The sequence below is a fragment of the Schistocerca serialis genome, chromosome 2 (assembly GCF_023864345.2).
Source record: "Schistocerca serialis cubense isolate TAMUIC-IGC-003099 chromosome 2, iqSchSeri2.2, whole genome shotgun sequence".
Classification (NCBI taxonomy): domain Eukaryota; kingdom Metazoa; phylum Arthropoda; class Insecta; order Orthoptera; family Acrididae; genus Schistocerca; species Schistocerca serialis.
The window spans coordinates 411338036-411353737 of record NC_064639.1 but is presented as its reverse complement, the minus strand read 5'-3'; the positions used below and the strand labels follow the sequence as shown (position 1 = coordinate 411353737).

Sequence of the window (15702 nt, the reverse complement as noted above, 5' to 3'; positions counted from 1 at the left end):
TCTTGGATTTCTGTGCCAGTATGGGCTTAGTAATCACAAACTCCTTTTTTAAACATAAGAACATTCACCGGTATACTTGGGAAGGCAGGGGAACCAGATCTGTCACTGACTATATAATAACAGATCAGGAATTCAGGAAGGCTGTGAGGGATACACGTGTATTCAGGGGATTCTTTGATGACACTGATCACTATTTAATCTGCAGTGAAATCGGTATTGTGAGGCCGAAAGTGCAGCAGGTCAGGTCCATATGTAGGAGGACAAGAGTGGAGAAACTTCAGGATAAGGAAATTAGGCACAAGTACATAACAATGATCTCAGAAAGGTACCAGTTAGTTGAATGTAGTCAATTACAGTCATTGGAAAAAGAATGGACAAGGTACAGGGACACAGTACTAGAAGTGGCTAAAGAATGTCTTGGAACAGTAGTGTGTAAAGGTAGGATAAAGCAAACAGCTTGGTGGAATGACACAGTCAAGGCAGCCTTTAAAAGGAAAAAGATGGTGTATCAAAAATGGCTACATACTAGAACTCAGGCAGACAGAGAAAGCTATGTTGAAGAAAGAAACAAAGCCAAACAGATAATTGCAGCATCCAAGAACAAATCTTGGGAAGACTTTGGAGACAGGTTGGAGACTTTGGGTCAAGCTGCTGGAAAACCACTCTGGACTGTAATTAGCAGTCTTCGAAAGGGAGGTAAGAAGGAAATGACAAGTATTATGGACAGGTCAGGAAAACTGCTGGTGAATCCTGTTGATGCCTTGCGCAGATGGAGGGAATATTTTGAAGAGTTGCTCAATGTAGGTGAAAATAGGATCAGTAATGTTTCAGATCTCGATGTACAATGGGATAGGAATGATGATGGAAATAGGATCACATTTGAGGAAGTGGAGAAAATGGTCAATATGTTGCAGTGCAATAAAGCGGCTGGGATGGATAAAATTAAGTCGGAACTCATCAAATACAGTGGAATGTCAGGTCTTAAATGGCTACACAGGATAATTGAAATGGCGTGGGAGTTGGGACAGGTTCCATCAGACTGGATGAAAGCAGTAATCACACCAATCTTTAAACACGGAAACAGAAAAGATTGTAACAACTACAGAGGTATCTCTTCAATCAGTGTTGTGGGTGAAATCTTCTCAGGTATTGTTGAAAGGAAAGTTCGAGTATTAGTTGAGGACAAATTGGATGAAAATCAGTGTGGGTTTAGGCCTCTTAGAGGTTGTCAGGACCAGATCTTTAGCTTACGGTAAATAATTGAGAAGTGTTACGAGTGGAACAGGGAATTGTATCTATGCTTTATAGATCTAGAAAAGGCATATGACCGTGTTCCTAGAAGGAAATTGTTGTCTGACGAGATTATGAAAAGGAGGCAAACTTTTGCAAGCAATTAAAGGTCTTTACATAGATAGTCAGGCAGCAGTTAGAGTTGACAGTAAATTGAGTTCATGGTTCAGAGTAGTTTCAGGGGTAAGACAAGGCTGCAACCTGTCTCCACTGTTGTTCATATTATTTATGGATCATATGTTGAAAACAATAAACTGGCTGGGTGAGATTAAGATATGTGAACACAAAATAAGCAGACTCGCATATGCGGATGACTTAGTTGTGATGGCAGATTCAATTGAAAGTTTGCAAAGTAATATTTCAGAGCTAGATCAGAAATGTAAGGACTATGGTATGAAGATTAACATCTCCAAAACGAAAGTAATGGCAGTGGGAAAGAGATACAAATGGACTGAGTGCCAAATAGGAGGAACAAAGTTAGAACAGGTGGACAGTTTCAAGTACTTAGGATGCATATTCTCACAGGATGGCAACACAGTGAAAGAACTGGAAGTGAGGTGTAGCAAAGCTAATGCAGTGAGCGCTCAGCTACGATCTACTCTCTTCTGCAAGAAGGAAGTCAGTACCAAGACTAAGTTATCTGTGCACCGTTCAACCTTTCGACCAACTTTGTTGTATGGGAGCGAAAGCTGGGTGGATTCAGGTTACCTTATCAATAAGGTTGAGGTTACGGATATGAAAACTCGCATTCGGGAGGACGACGGTTCAATCCTGCGTCCGGCCATCCTGATTTAGGTTTTCCGTGATTTCCCTAAATCACTCCAGGCAAATGCCGGGATGGTTCCTCTGAAAGGGCACGGCCGACTTCCTTCCCCATCCTTCCCTAATCCGATGAGACCGATGACCACGCTGTCTGGTCTCCTTCCCCAAAACCAACCAACAGATATGAAAGTAGCTAGGAAGATTGCAGGTACTAGTAGATGGGAACAATGGCAGGAGGGTGTCCACAATGAGGAAATCAAAGAAAAACTGGGAATGAACTCTATAGATGTAGCAGTCAGGGCGAACAGGCTTAGATGGTGGGGTCATGTTACATGCATGGGAGAAGCAAGGTTACCCAAGAGACTTATGGGTTCAGCAGTAGAGGGTAGGAGGAGTCGGGGTAGGCCAAGGAGAAGGTACCTGGATTCGGTTAAGAATAATTTTGAAGTAGTAGGCCTAACATCAGAAGAGGCAGCAATGTTAGCACAGAATAGGGGATCATTGAGGCATTTTATAAGGGGGACTATGCTCCAGACTGAACGCTGAAAGGCATAATCAGTCTTAAATGATGATGATGATGATGAGCAAGAATGAGAGAAGTTTTAACAGATGGCACAGGTATATATTATTACTGTTCTCTCAGGACACTTCTTGAACCATGCTAAAAGCATAGACTGCAGCTGTTAACATGAGTGCCCATAGAAGAAAGAGAAGGCAAGAGGGCTGCTGAAATATGAGAAATGAAAAAAGACTAGGGTGAAGTATTTTTAGATCAGAAAAGAATGACTTTTTACAGTGAAGCAGAACTATAGTCAGATGATGTGATAGCTCTCATTTTTTGACACTGCCTTCATTGTGACATATGTCCAATGAAATTATAAACTATGTGTAGAAAATTTAAAGGAAACCATTGCTGTGGAGTGCAAAAAAATATCAGGTTGATTGTTTATTCTACATGTACACCTTCATAACACAGATCCATACTAAAAAGAATACTAGAATACACGAGTTTTTAGATGTAATCAGTTTTAATTAGAAGACTCAGTTTTGGATATTCGTCTCTCTAGTGTCATCAAAATACAGAAAATCAGCAAAATTAAACTGACTTCAGAAAACTTACTTTGAATAATTTAAGCTCACAGCAGACACTACAGCCTGAAGCTGCACTGTTTTTACAACAGTATCGGTTGTAGAATGTGGAAGCAGAAGGATTTATATTACGCAAGAGAACCACAATGATATAAGCCATTAAATTAAATATTAAAGCAGGATACTTAGTGCAGTAATATAGCAAGAAAGCAGAGATGATGGAACAGCCTCCGAGCTAATGTGTAGCATAATATCATTTAACTAAGTATTATTTACAAAACATATTTACCCAATAGTTCAAAAATTAACACTGATCAAAATGAAAGAAAAATTTAAAATTAATTAGGTAAAGTTATGCACTTTGTATTTGTTACAGCTTTAACATGCCCATGTTGAATAATACATAACCTGAAAAGTGAATATAAAATTGCTTGTTTTTCTTGCTGTTATTCAGAAATTAGGTGAAGAAAATGAGTATTATTCTAGTGTCTACAGCTATTGTTTCATTACATATTTAATTAGAGAAGAATGTTTCATGTATCCAAACCTAACTTGTTGCCAGAAACAGTGAGAGCAAGCACTCATTAAAGGTTATAGGTTGCAAACCATTGTAATATTTCTTTCATTGAGCATAAATAATGTGAATTGCAGCGCTATTGGTGACACTGATTTTATACAGATGCTGACCCTTCTTGCAATTCAATTTTTTTTAGTCTCTTGCTTCTAAAGAGCTATAGGGAGTATTTTATAAGTTGATTCATGAAATACTGACTCAGACAGTACACAGGATATATAAACACGTCCGCTGATTTGTACACTGTGTTTAATAACAAAGGTAAGAAAAACTCATAGTAGGGAAGAGCAACCATTCAGCTATAGTGGGTTTATGAATGAAGCACACAACCAAGTAACAGAAAATGGCATTCACACTAGCCTCCAAGCACTATCTGTCTTCCTTTAAGTGTTTCCGTGCTCCATCTCATCTTTCCTTTATTTTGTGTTACTCCATTGAGGGATTTATGTAATTATAACAAAAACTTAGCTGTACCAACTTCCAAAAATTGCTGCAGAGTCAAAGGAAAGTATCATTTAATCTATGAATCCCCCATAGGTCTCCCAATTTTAAGCAATGTTTAGTATGCCGATGATTTGTTTTCCACATCATATTACGCAGAAGAAAATTTTCAAAATGTTAAGCTAAACTCTGATTTTTCAACCTTTCAGAAGCAAACAATTCCTGTTTGAAAAATTGGAAACTATATGTTGGATCTGTCTACTACAAATGAAAGATGTCACAGAATTATGGGTGAGGCAAAATACAGTTTAATCCTGCCATTTCATGTTCACTTTGCCAGATAAGTAAGAAATGTGCTGACAGTACTTTCAGCATCTATATATCTTGTTTGTGGTAAGAGGCAACTAGCTTCTGTATGTGGTTCCATCTGCTGCATGGAAGAGGTTGGCTAAGTGAAGTGTGTGCCTGATGTTGAAGGCAGCACTGGTCTTTGTTCAGCACTGTTCAGAGAGAGACCAAATATATCTTGTGGCCATTGAAAACACTGAAAAAAATACTACTGAAACTGGTCCACATTTGTATTTCCAAACATCTGCTTCACTTGTTTGAGCTATGAGTACAGGGGTTTGTTATATTCTGTGATTACCCATGCATAGTGGCAGCATTACATATTGGTAGCAGACTTGCATTTAATAAGATAATGTTCATGCACTTTTTTTTACACATTTTACATTCCTTCACATTATTGTGATTGATTCATGCGAACAATATTTATGCAGCAATTTTAAATTATCAAGTATGATTCTCGCTGTTCAGAAACTCATTCCATTTTATTTAGTACAGCTTCTGCAACCAGTTAATTTCTTGACCACACAATGACATTTCTAAACAAGCTGATCCTTACATTTGGTAACTGAATATTGTGAATTTGTGGTAACATTTGAAAACACAAAGCCTAAGATGGTTGCAACTGACATGTTTCTGTCAAGTTTCAATGTGTCACATCTAGTATCAGATCTACTTCCTAATATAACTTTTATAGTTTCAACACAATTTCAATGCACACGTGAATCTTAGGCCAAATTCTATAGCCGCATGGGGTAGCCGCGCAGTCTAAGGGATCTTGCTATGGCTCGTGCGGCTCCTCCCATCAGAGGTTCGAGTCCTCCCTTGGGCATGGGTGTGGTGTTGTCCTTAGCGTAAGTTAGTTTAACTTAGATTAATTAGTGTGTAAGCTTAGGGACCGATGACCTCAGCAGTTTGGTCCCATAGAACTTACCACAATTTTTTTCCAAATTCTATATTTTTGTCATTGCTTTATCCATAAGTAAATTTGTTTTGCCAACTGATGACTTAAATTCATGCCAGTGATCACATTTGTTTCATAATCTCTCTGTTTCATTTAGATTTAGGTCCTCTTCAATACAGCTACACTATGTGATCATAAGTATCCGGACACCTGGCTGAAAATGACTTACAAGTTCGTGGCGCCCACCATCGGTAATGCTGAAATTCAATATGGTGTTGGCCCACCCTTAGCTTTGATGATAGCTTCCATTCCCGCAGGCATACGTTCAATCAGGTGCTGGAAGCTTTCTTGGGGAATGGCAGCCCATTCTTCTCGGAGTGCTGCACTGAGCAGAGGTATCGATGTCGGTCGGTGAGTCCTGGTAAGAAGCTGGAGTTCCAAAACAACCCAAAGGTGTTCTATAGGATTCAGGTAGGACTCTGTGCAGGCCAGTCCATTACAGGGATGTTATTGTCATGTAACGACTCCGCCACAGGCCACGCATTATGAAGAGGTGCTCAATCATGTTGAAAGATGCAATTGCCATCCCCGAATCGCTCTTCAAAAGTGGGAAGCAAGAAGGTGCTTAAAACATCAATGTAGGTCTGTGCTGCGATAGTGTCACGCAAAACAACAAGGGGTGCAAGTCCCCTCCATGAAAAACATGACCACAACATAACACCACTGCCTCTGAATTTTACTATTGGTACTACAGGTGTTGGCAGATGACATGCACCGGGCATTCGCCATACCAACATCCTATCATCGGATTGCTACAATGTGTACTGTGTTTTGTCACTCCACACAACATTTTTCCACTGTTAAATCACCTAATGTTTATGCTCCCTACACCAAGTAAGGCGTCGTTTGACATTTACTGGCATGATGTGTGCCTTACGAGCAGCCGCTTGACAATGAAATCCAAGTTTTCTCATCTTCCTCCCAATCATCATAGTAATCCTGCAGTGGATTCTGATGCAGTTTGGAATTCCTGTGTGATGATCTGGATAGATGTCTGCCTATCCTATTACACATTACGAGCCTCTTCAACTGTTGGCGGTCTCTGTCAGTCAACAGACGAGGTCGGCGTTTACGCTTTTGTGCTGTATGTGTCCCTTCACTATCACTATCACATTGGAAACAGAGGATCTAGGGATGTTTAGGAGTGTGGAAATCTCACTACAGACGTATGACACAAGTGACACTCAATCACTTGACAACGTTCAAAGTCTGTGAGTTCCGCGGAGCACCCCATTCTGCTCTCTCATGAAGTCTAATGACTACTGAGGTCGCTGATATGGAGTGCCTGGCAGTAGGTGGCAGCACAATGCACCTAATATGAAAAACGTATGTTTTTGGGGGTTTCTGGATACTTTTGATCACATAGTGTAAGTTTGCGAAAAATTTGTATGAGGAAGCAAATGAAATTTATTGAACTTGTTTTTATATGTTTGTTGATTTCTTTTCTGTAAATAAATTGTCATTATATGCTCTTCTCATTTTAGTGTTCAGTGGCAACTGACTTTCTGAGAAAATGATTCCTCTTTTACACTTTGGTGTGTTACATGTAACTCCTGGTTGTTCAGAAATTACAAGATATCTATCTTTCTCTGTTATTTCCCTATTTAGATGTGAAGGGTCCATACAGTGCAATAATATTCTATTTTTAATTTCTGAAAGGCCTTAGGCTTTTCTAATATCAAATACAACACACATATTCCATATCATGGATAGCATTTATTACAAAACATTTGTAATAAATGTAGGTTATGTAATGCTTATTACTGTTTATTTCATGCCAAGAGGACTACAATTTAAGTATTAGGTTTAGCATTTCATCGCACAATCAGCCACACATAGAATAGACTACTTAAATTGTGTACTTTAATTATTTATATTTGATCTTTATTTTTTGTGTTGCAGCTACTTTAAAATGTATTTCATCTTGTTACTCAATTACCTCTCCACTCTTCAGTCCCAAATGAGACTGCAAGTTTGTTATTTAAATAATCTATGTTACTTTGTAGCCCGGCCATCTCTTCCCTGTAAAATAAATAAATATTACACCACAAAAAATTATATTGACATAAGAAATGTGTGTGGACAGGAAACAAGCAAAGATTTTGTGGCTGGCAGTACGCTTTCTACCAAATATGTGAATGCAGACCATCTTTAACACCAATTTGTCATAACATAACCCAAACATTGACAAAGACCACATCTATTCGCAGTCAAAACAGTTCAAGGTATTTCCAAACTCTGTTGCTGTTTTCCTTAGATATTTACCACACACATTTCAGAACCTAACCTGTATTTCCTTTTCTGCTGATAGTTCATCAGAAGCACTAAGCTTAATATTTTCCTTTTGCAGCTCCTTATAGTTTTTCCACACCTGCTCAAGTTTTCCCAGTAAATTCACATTCTCCCCCTTTAATGCTGTTTTTTCTTCCCTGCAAACATGACACTTTTGTAAGCAGATAGTTTTTGTTGTTGTTCCAAATACTGAATGTTCAAAGAAAATATAACAGTGTATGCTTAAGCTACATTAGAATTTACTTTCCATGGAGTTAAAATTAATGCAACTGCTTAAAATGGACTAATAACAGATAAGACATGTTATTAAAGATTGTTATGAGAATGATGAATGATTTTGGGAGTTTTGATAACATTAAAGTTCAAGAACATTCTCATCATTTAAGGAATTTTAGTAGCTGCAACATTTTTCAATTGCACAGGAGTCAGGCAGTAATGATACAAATGTTTATCAAACCTACTAAAAGTCACAGGATACATAATGACACACCAACGTTTCAAAATTCATAATTCAGCCAACAGCTCTGCAAGAAACTTTACTGTAAGAAGATAAAAACTGGATTTTGACTGGTTTCTTGGATATCTTACAACCAGCATTAAAAGCCTAGTTAAATTTCAAATTCACCTAACCTCTCTTGCATACAACAGCAATATGGCTGCAAGAACAGCAACAACAACAGAATAAGATTTTTAAATCTTTAAGATTCCATTGCTCAGAGAGTCATGCCAATCTTTGTTCAGGGAGCTAAAAATTTTAATTATTCCATGTATTTACATTTATGAACTGTTTACCTTTATCTGTGCCAATCCAGAATTTTTTATAGGAAACCATTTTCAACACTTATACAACACAAGAAACAAAGATAATGTCATGTTGCCATCTCGTAGGCTAAAACTCTACTCCCACACAAGAAACAAAGATAATGTCATGTTGCCATCTCGTAGACTAAAACTCTACTCCCAGACTTCTCATTATACAGCTATGAAAATTCATAATACATTAAAAATGAAAACCTTTCACAGTATGGAATTAGGTTTACTGAAGATAAGATTATGCACCATCCTAGTGCAAAAAATTTATTACGCACTCATGGGATTTTTAAATGATGATGAAGATTTCTTTGTAGACTCATATACAAATTTGTAATGACTTTTGTAAATTAAGATTGTTTTTGTTTTTTGTTGGACAAACATGATCTATATTGACAAGTCTCCTGTACTTTAAACCAGTGATTTATGTATGTAAGCCATGAGACAATAAAATTCTGATTCTGATACTTTAAGGTATTTGTCTTATCGCAAAATACAAACAGAGGAAGCAAGAAGAAACTAGTATAAGAGCATTACATTTCATTAGTATTAATAAGAAATTATATCATCAGAGGATGTCAAATATTGTGTATTAAATGTGTATTAAGCCTGGAATACAACAATAATAATCAATGGCATTTGGCTACACATGTTAGAAAAATTGAACATTCTATTATGAACGTCCTGTTTGCAACATTAATTAACACATATAAGCAGCACAACTCACACACACACACGTGATTCCTGTCTTCAACCCCTGTCGCTGGAAGCAGACTAAAACTGCAACTGCACTTGGCAGGAGCAGCAGTCTGGTGTGGGTGGAGGGGGTAAGGAGGCAACATGGGACAGGGAGGGGAAGGGATAGCAGGGCAAGGGTGAGGACAGAGTAGGCTGCTAAGTGCAGTAGGGAAGTTTGGGGGGAGGGGGAGAGTGGAAAAGGAGAGAAGCAGAGAACGGGGAAAAGAACTAGTGAGTGCATTGGCAGAACAGAAGGCTGTGTAGTGCTGGAACTGGAGCAGGGAAGGAGGTAGGTAGGTGAAGATTGCCTTCTGGTCGAAAGCTTAAAATATAGCACTCTTTTCATTGTGCCTGTCTGAGATTCAATGTCTCTCCTATATGTTGAACAGCAATCTATCCATTTCACAATATTGTTGCGACATTAATTACTATCTTCTCCAGTAAATAGCAAGGAATCAGATACAGCAGAATGTGTAGTTGTTTCAACTGAATATCAACAAAGTTGCATAATTAGATATCATCAAGAACATTCATAACACAGAGACGCACCCCCCAACATACACATACACATAGGGAGAGAATTTACAACTAAAATGTTGAAATGAACGAAAGGAAGCAACATGACAAATTTCATTGTATTTCATGCTGTTCAATAAACATAACTGCCTCAACAATGAGAATTAAAATATAAAGGTGGAAAAATAAGAGGAAATAAGAAAAGGCATAATGCTGGGAAAATGTAATAACAATGAAGAATGGAAACTAAAGATATTCAACAGCTGATGTGCTGTGTTTATTCAAACAATGTACTGTCCAGACAGTGGCTTCTCAAGTAAATCAAAGGAAGAAAGACTATGGTTAAATCAGCTGGTGTTGCTGAGGTCATTAGAGATGAAACAGTAGCTAACACTGGGAAGTATAGAAGAAGGAAATCAGCTGTGTAGTTTTCACAGAAACCATTCTTGCATTTGCCTTAAGCAATTATGGAAACAACGGGATACCTACATTTGGTTGGATGAACAGAGATTTGAAACGGTGATCTTTAATGTGTGAGTCCAAAGTCTTACCACAGAGCTACTTCACCTAGTCTCTCACAAAAATCAACCTGTTTCTACTACCCAGACAATCACTAGCAGCTAACAATTTTTTACAGAAAGACACCTGAATCTAAAACAGCAGCCTTCCCTCAATCCTGAATGAACTACTTTTCCATGTTTAATCAGTCTGTCCATTATTTGTGGATGGTCACACAATCAACCTTTCAATACCTAGTGTGAACATACCTCTGGGCTGCGACAGAATGACGAAACAAACAAATTCTGAGTAAATAATTCTTGTGATAGCAAAAGTCTGTGACAACTGTGACGACTGAGTAAGTATCCAGAATGCAAGGTACTTCTACTTAACATTTCTTATACGAATGAAGTTGTACAAACAAATTCTCAGATAGTAAAGAATCAAAATGCTTCTAATTTAATGTTCAGTCTTATTTCTATAGTATATATGTGGTGTTTAGGATTCGACCCCAGGTCTCCTAAGAGCATCTGGCTACCCAGCAGGAGACCCGGGTTTGAGTCTGTGACAGCACACAATTTCAAATTTCCCCATTGATGTAAATCAATGTTCACTAGCAGCTACCTGTTGTAATTCCTTTGTATCTTTATTTCTATCCATTTCTGTATGACAGCATGTTCTATTCAAATGAAAGACATTATGCCAGACCTTACAGTATGCACTGCTTCATGGTCAGCTTGGGAGTGTATGTGAGCATACACCACACTATCAAAAGCTGCCTCTGTGTGCACTACACCAAACCCTCTATTGTAATAACAGACTTTATTTATCAAATTTTTTTCAAGTGCCTGATATTCTTTGAGCCTGAAAAGCAATTATACTGTTGTTGCCATCAGGTATATATGAAGTATTTACACAGAAAGAAAACATGTATGATCCACATTGACTGAGAATGCACTTTCTTTTCTATGTGTCAGCTTGTGAGCTTTCCATTCGTGGGGCCAAAGACACCATCTCCTGCTCATGCTGTTGGTCGCTGCTGTCAAGTTCTCTTCCCTGTGTTCCTATCACGAAACTGCAAAATTCTGTTTAAGTTGCTGTTGTACTGGCTTAAGTTACTCTATAAAAGAATGTCCATGATTTATCTCTAGCTTGGGGTTCTTTCGCTCTTATAAACTGATATGCAGTTGGGAGAATGGTGTACTGATCACATGCCCCTCCATGTCCACATCCAGTGACATCAGTGGGCTGAGGATGACACGGCGGCCGTTCGGTACTGTTGGGCCTTCATGGCCTGTTCGGGTGGAGCTTAGTTTGGGATTCTTTTACTAATCCACTTTCTCATAAGTCCAGAATAAGACTTACAAGATGATGTTATTTAACACCTCCTTCAGACCAACCATTCACCATTGTTCTGCATGCCTTACCATACTCTAATCGGTAAACAAAATAACTGACTGAAATACTACATAACTTCATTGGTACTGGTATTTTATTTCAACAAATACTCTTTAATGAGATTTTTAAAAAATAGGGCTTCCATTCTGAGTTTCTTTGTGTAGAACTGTATGTTACTGGACACATAAACCAAAGATAAAAATATATAAAACTACACTTCTGGACATTAGAACTACAAAATCACGAAGAAGACAGCATGCAATAAATTGGCATGAAGCATACTACATGCTTGGATATTAGCATTTGGTTCAACCAAAACAAACTAATAATAAATAAAAGCAAAACAGTAGCATTAAATTTTCATAATATCAAGAGAAACATTGAAGAGGATATAAGAATTCAGATGTCAGACACGGATATTGCAAGTGTGCCTAATACAAAATTTCTGGGGGTCTGGCTACAGGATAATCTTAGATGGGAAACTCACATTGACAACATATTAAAGAAGCTAAGTACCATGTGTTATTTAATGAGAGTGCTAGAAAACTGCTGTCATAAGGACTGTCTAATGACAGTTTACTATTCTAATATACATTCTGTCCTAAAATATGGGATCACTTTTTGGGGTAACTCGCCATCCTGCCTAAAACTCTTCAGGATGCAAAAGAGAATAGTGAGAATCATGGCTGGAATAAAAAGGAACAAATCATGTAGACCATTATTTAAAAGGATGGGGATTCTTCCCCTTCCATGTATTTTCCTATTTGAAAGTGCAATGTTTATAAAGAAATATACAATAACAAATCCTAGTATCCTCCCCAAAAATGAAAATGTCCATCATCATAATACAAGACAGAAAACTGACTTTCATGTACTCCATACAAAAACCAGTTTGTGCCAAAAAGGAACATTACACCATGGAAAAATTATCTACAATAAATTGCCAAGAGAAATTAAAGTAATGACAGATGTAAAAAATTTTAAAGCAGCATTAAAAGAATATCTGTTGACACATTGCTTTTATAGTGTGGAAGAGTTCCTCCAAAATCCTCGAGAGTCTAAGTGATGATTATGCAAATACTGTAACCATTAATATTGGCCTATAAATACATTCAGATGTAATTCTCAAGTTTATAATGGGGTTCAAGTATAAGTTGTATAGCGACTTGCCCAGTATATGAAGTAAAATTCTGTGAATGTAATTCTCTAGTGTACATGTCAGTTCATAGTGTAGAAGAGTTCCTCAAAAATCCTTAGAGCTTAAGTGAGGATCATGCAAATACTTTAATCGTTAATATTGGCTTATACATGTATTCAGTTGTAAACTTCAAGTTTCTAATGTGGTTTAATTATAACTCACACACTGACTTGCCCAGTATATGAAGTGCTGTAAAATTTTGTGAACATAATTTTCTAGTTTCTAAAGTGTTTTAATTATAAGATATACTTTGACCTGTCCAATATCTGATGTGCTGTACTGTACATGTAAGATTTACTGGACCAATAAATACAATACAATACAATACAATACAATACAACTGAGCTAAGTAGGTGGCAGTAATGGTATCTAAAATGAGAGAGTTACACTATTTAAACTGCTGCCAGGGACACGATAAAATTCAAATACATTGTACAATATGCTTTAGACATGTATGTACCAACCAAGGTTGTGAAGAATGGTAAGGACTTTGTCTCAGAACTTAGTCTACTTTTAAATACACTTTAATAGTGCTTGTTTGCCACTCAAGGCCTTCTGTAAGTGGTTAGTAGCAAGCTATCCAATTTTTCTCTGTTGTTATTCCATCTTGGATTTAACATTGTTTGAAAAGTAAAGCAGTATAAGACATGGATGGAAATGAAAGATAGTCAAAATCTTTAATAGAAAGAACACAAAATGCAAGCAAAGAATGAAAAAAATTAAAAAAAAAAAAAAAAAAAAAACAGTCAAAATTTATACTGATGAACAGTCATTTAGACACGATTATACCATTGTCTTGGAGAATGCAACAGTTGTGTGTGGCACTTTACTACAATGGTCTCAGGCCTTTTTCTGGCTTCTTTTGGTGACATCCATCTACGGAATGGGCAGGACTAAAGACAGTTGGGTAAGATGTGAATAGAGAATGCAATTACTTGCTGTGGCTGTTTCTGATGATATGACCTCAGATAAAGACAGCTCTCGCCCTTCTGACTGATCCAGTAAGATACGAAATTATTTTTAATTAATAAATAATGTTCTACAGGTGAAGGACTGGAAACACAATAAGTTACATAAGAAATTGCAATACTACATTAGTCAGAAAAGAGTATTGCTAAACCAGAAATGAAATTGTTTGAATAGTTTTAAAACTAGGAATTCAGCAATTTAGGATTAAGTCAACTTTGAATTTTTATGGAGTTGTATCATTTTTTGTATTGGAATGGCTTTTTTTTTACTATTTTTTGTACTTGAATGCCATAAACGGTGTTTGTAAGATTTTTGAAGGCATAGATGGTACACAGTTTTTTAGGATCACTTATGTTGTTATCCAAGTGTGTGATTGGCAGAGAGAGACATTACCAGCATACTCAGGTTTATTTTTATAAACTGAGTTGGACATTTGACATCTAGAGGATCTAGTTGCTGGTAGTTTCTGAATGGGAAATGGAGGAAGGATATTGGTGACTGCGAAGTTTTCCATAGCAGGGAATCAGAGCTAGTTTTTGTGGTCTGTAGTCATGAAGCTGGTGGTGTCTGTTCTCCAGGGTCAACGGATATCACTATCCTCCAGCCTGCCAGTAAAGTACGACCAGGGGAGAGATCATGGGGTGGAGCTGAGTGTAGGGAGAAAGGGAATCTGGCTTTGGTATATGTCTTCCACTCTTTTTAGGCTATGATCTTTCAATAGCTCTTCCTCTTTTCCTTTCTTACTACCTTTTACACAGAAGGACCACACTTAATTATGCACTTTCCGCAATGCAAAGTGTCATTGTGTATTCTTCGTATTCAGCCATTTACAGTGGGATTATATTGTACCAGTCACACCATAACTTACCCTGAAAACATCTGACACATGGTCAAAGGGCCCCTGTGAGACTGTATCTCCAGAGACTGTAAAACCAAAATCTAAGATAGATGATATTAAATATGCTGTATTTTAATGGAAAAAAGAGAAATTTAATTTTTCACAATGGAAACTCCAGATTGGAATGTTAACAATGCAAGTGAAAGATGGATTGCTACTTACCACAACGATGACACATTAAGTTGCAAACGGACACAATTAAGAGACATTTACACATTATCTTTTGGCCACAGCTTTCGTACGAAAAAGAACGAGAAACACATACCATTCATTCACACCAGCAAGCACACGTGAAGCGCACATGACCACCATCTCCAGCAGCTCAGACCAGAAAGCAACTCTGACGAAGGCTCTGGCTGAAAGCTTATGTGTGTCTTTTGATTGTGGCTATCAGCAACTTAATGTATCATCTTTATGGCAAGTAAAAATTTAATTTCTTATTGCATAAGGAAAATGTTAAATATCTGTAAAAAATAGAAAGTTTTTTTTGTAACGATTGTTTGAGAAAACTTATTGCCTCAGTTTTATACATAATGGTTATAGGAATATTCATTTGCTGGACTGTAACCTACACTTTACTGTGATGTAGAAAGATAAGGGGTGAAAGGGAAGATAGAAAAGGAGAAAAGAAAACTCAGTAACAGCTCACAGAAAACTGGCTTAATGTTGGACTAAAGAGATGTTTGTAATTAGATTGTTTCTTAGGGTGTATGATGGGGCTTTAATAGAAACTGCAGGCGACCAACATGATTGAAGAATAAGAGCTATAAGCTGGAAAGACACAAAAAGTGCAGATAGAGGCAGAGTAAGGGTAACAGAAAAATGTGAGATAAGGAGGAGATATTGTAAAAAATATCAGTTATCAAAGATGTAAAAAACAATAATAACAAATGCACAAGGGGAAGAGAAAACTATCATAC

At 37.3% G+C, this 15702-nt stretch overlaps 1 protein-coding gene across 5 annotated transcripts in view; it reads right to left on the bottom strand.

The window, feature by feature from the left end:
- Positions 1 to 15702, bottom strand: part of LOC126457249 (serologically defined colon cancer antigen 8 homolog) — a 234878-nt gene that overhangs the window by 4536 nt on the left and 214640 nt on the right. For 2 of the 5 annotated variants that reach the window (XM_050093402.1, XM_050093403.1), the window contains exon 11: positions 7753 to 7894. The exons of 2 other annotated variants lie outside the window; for them this stretch is intronic. In XM_050093402.1, coding sequence (XP_049949359.1) covers positions 7753 to 7894 — 142 coding nt within the window. Of the gene's footprint in view, positions 1 to 7404; positions 7488 to 7752; positions 7895 to 15702 lie in introns of all 5 variants that reach the window. One more of the 5 variants, XM_050093404.1, reaches the window with a different exon arrangement.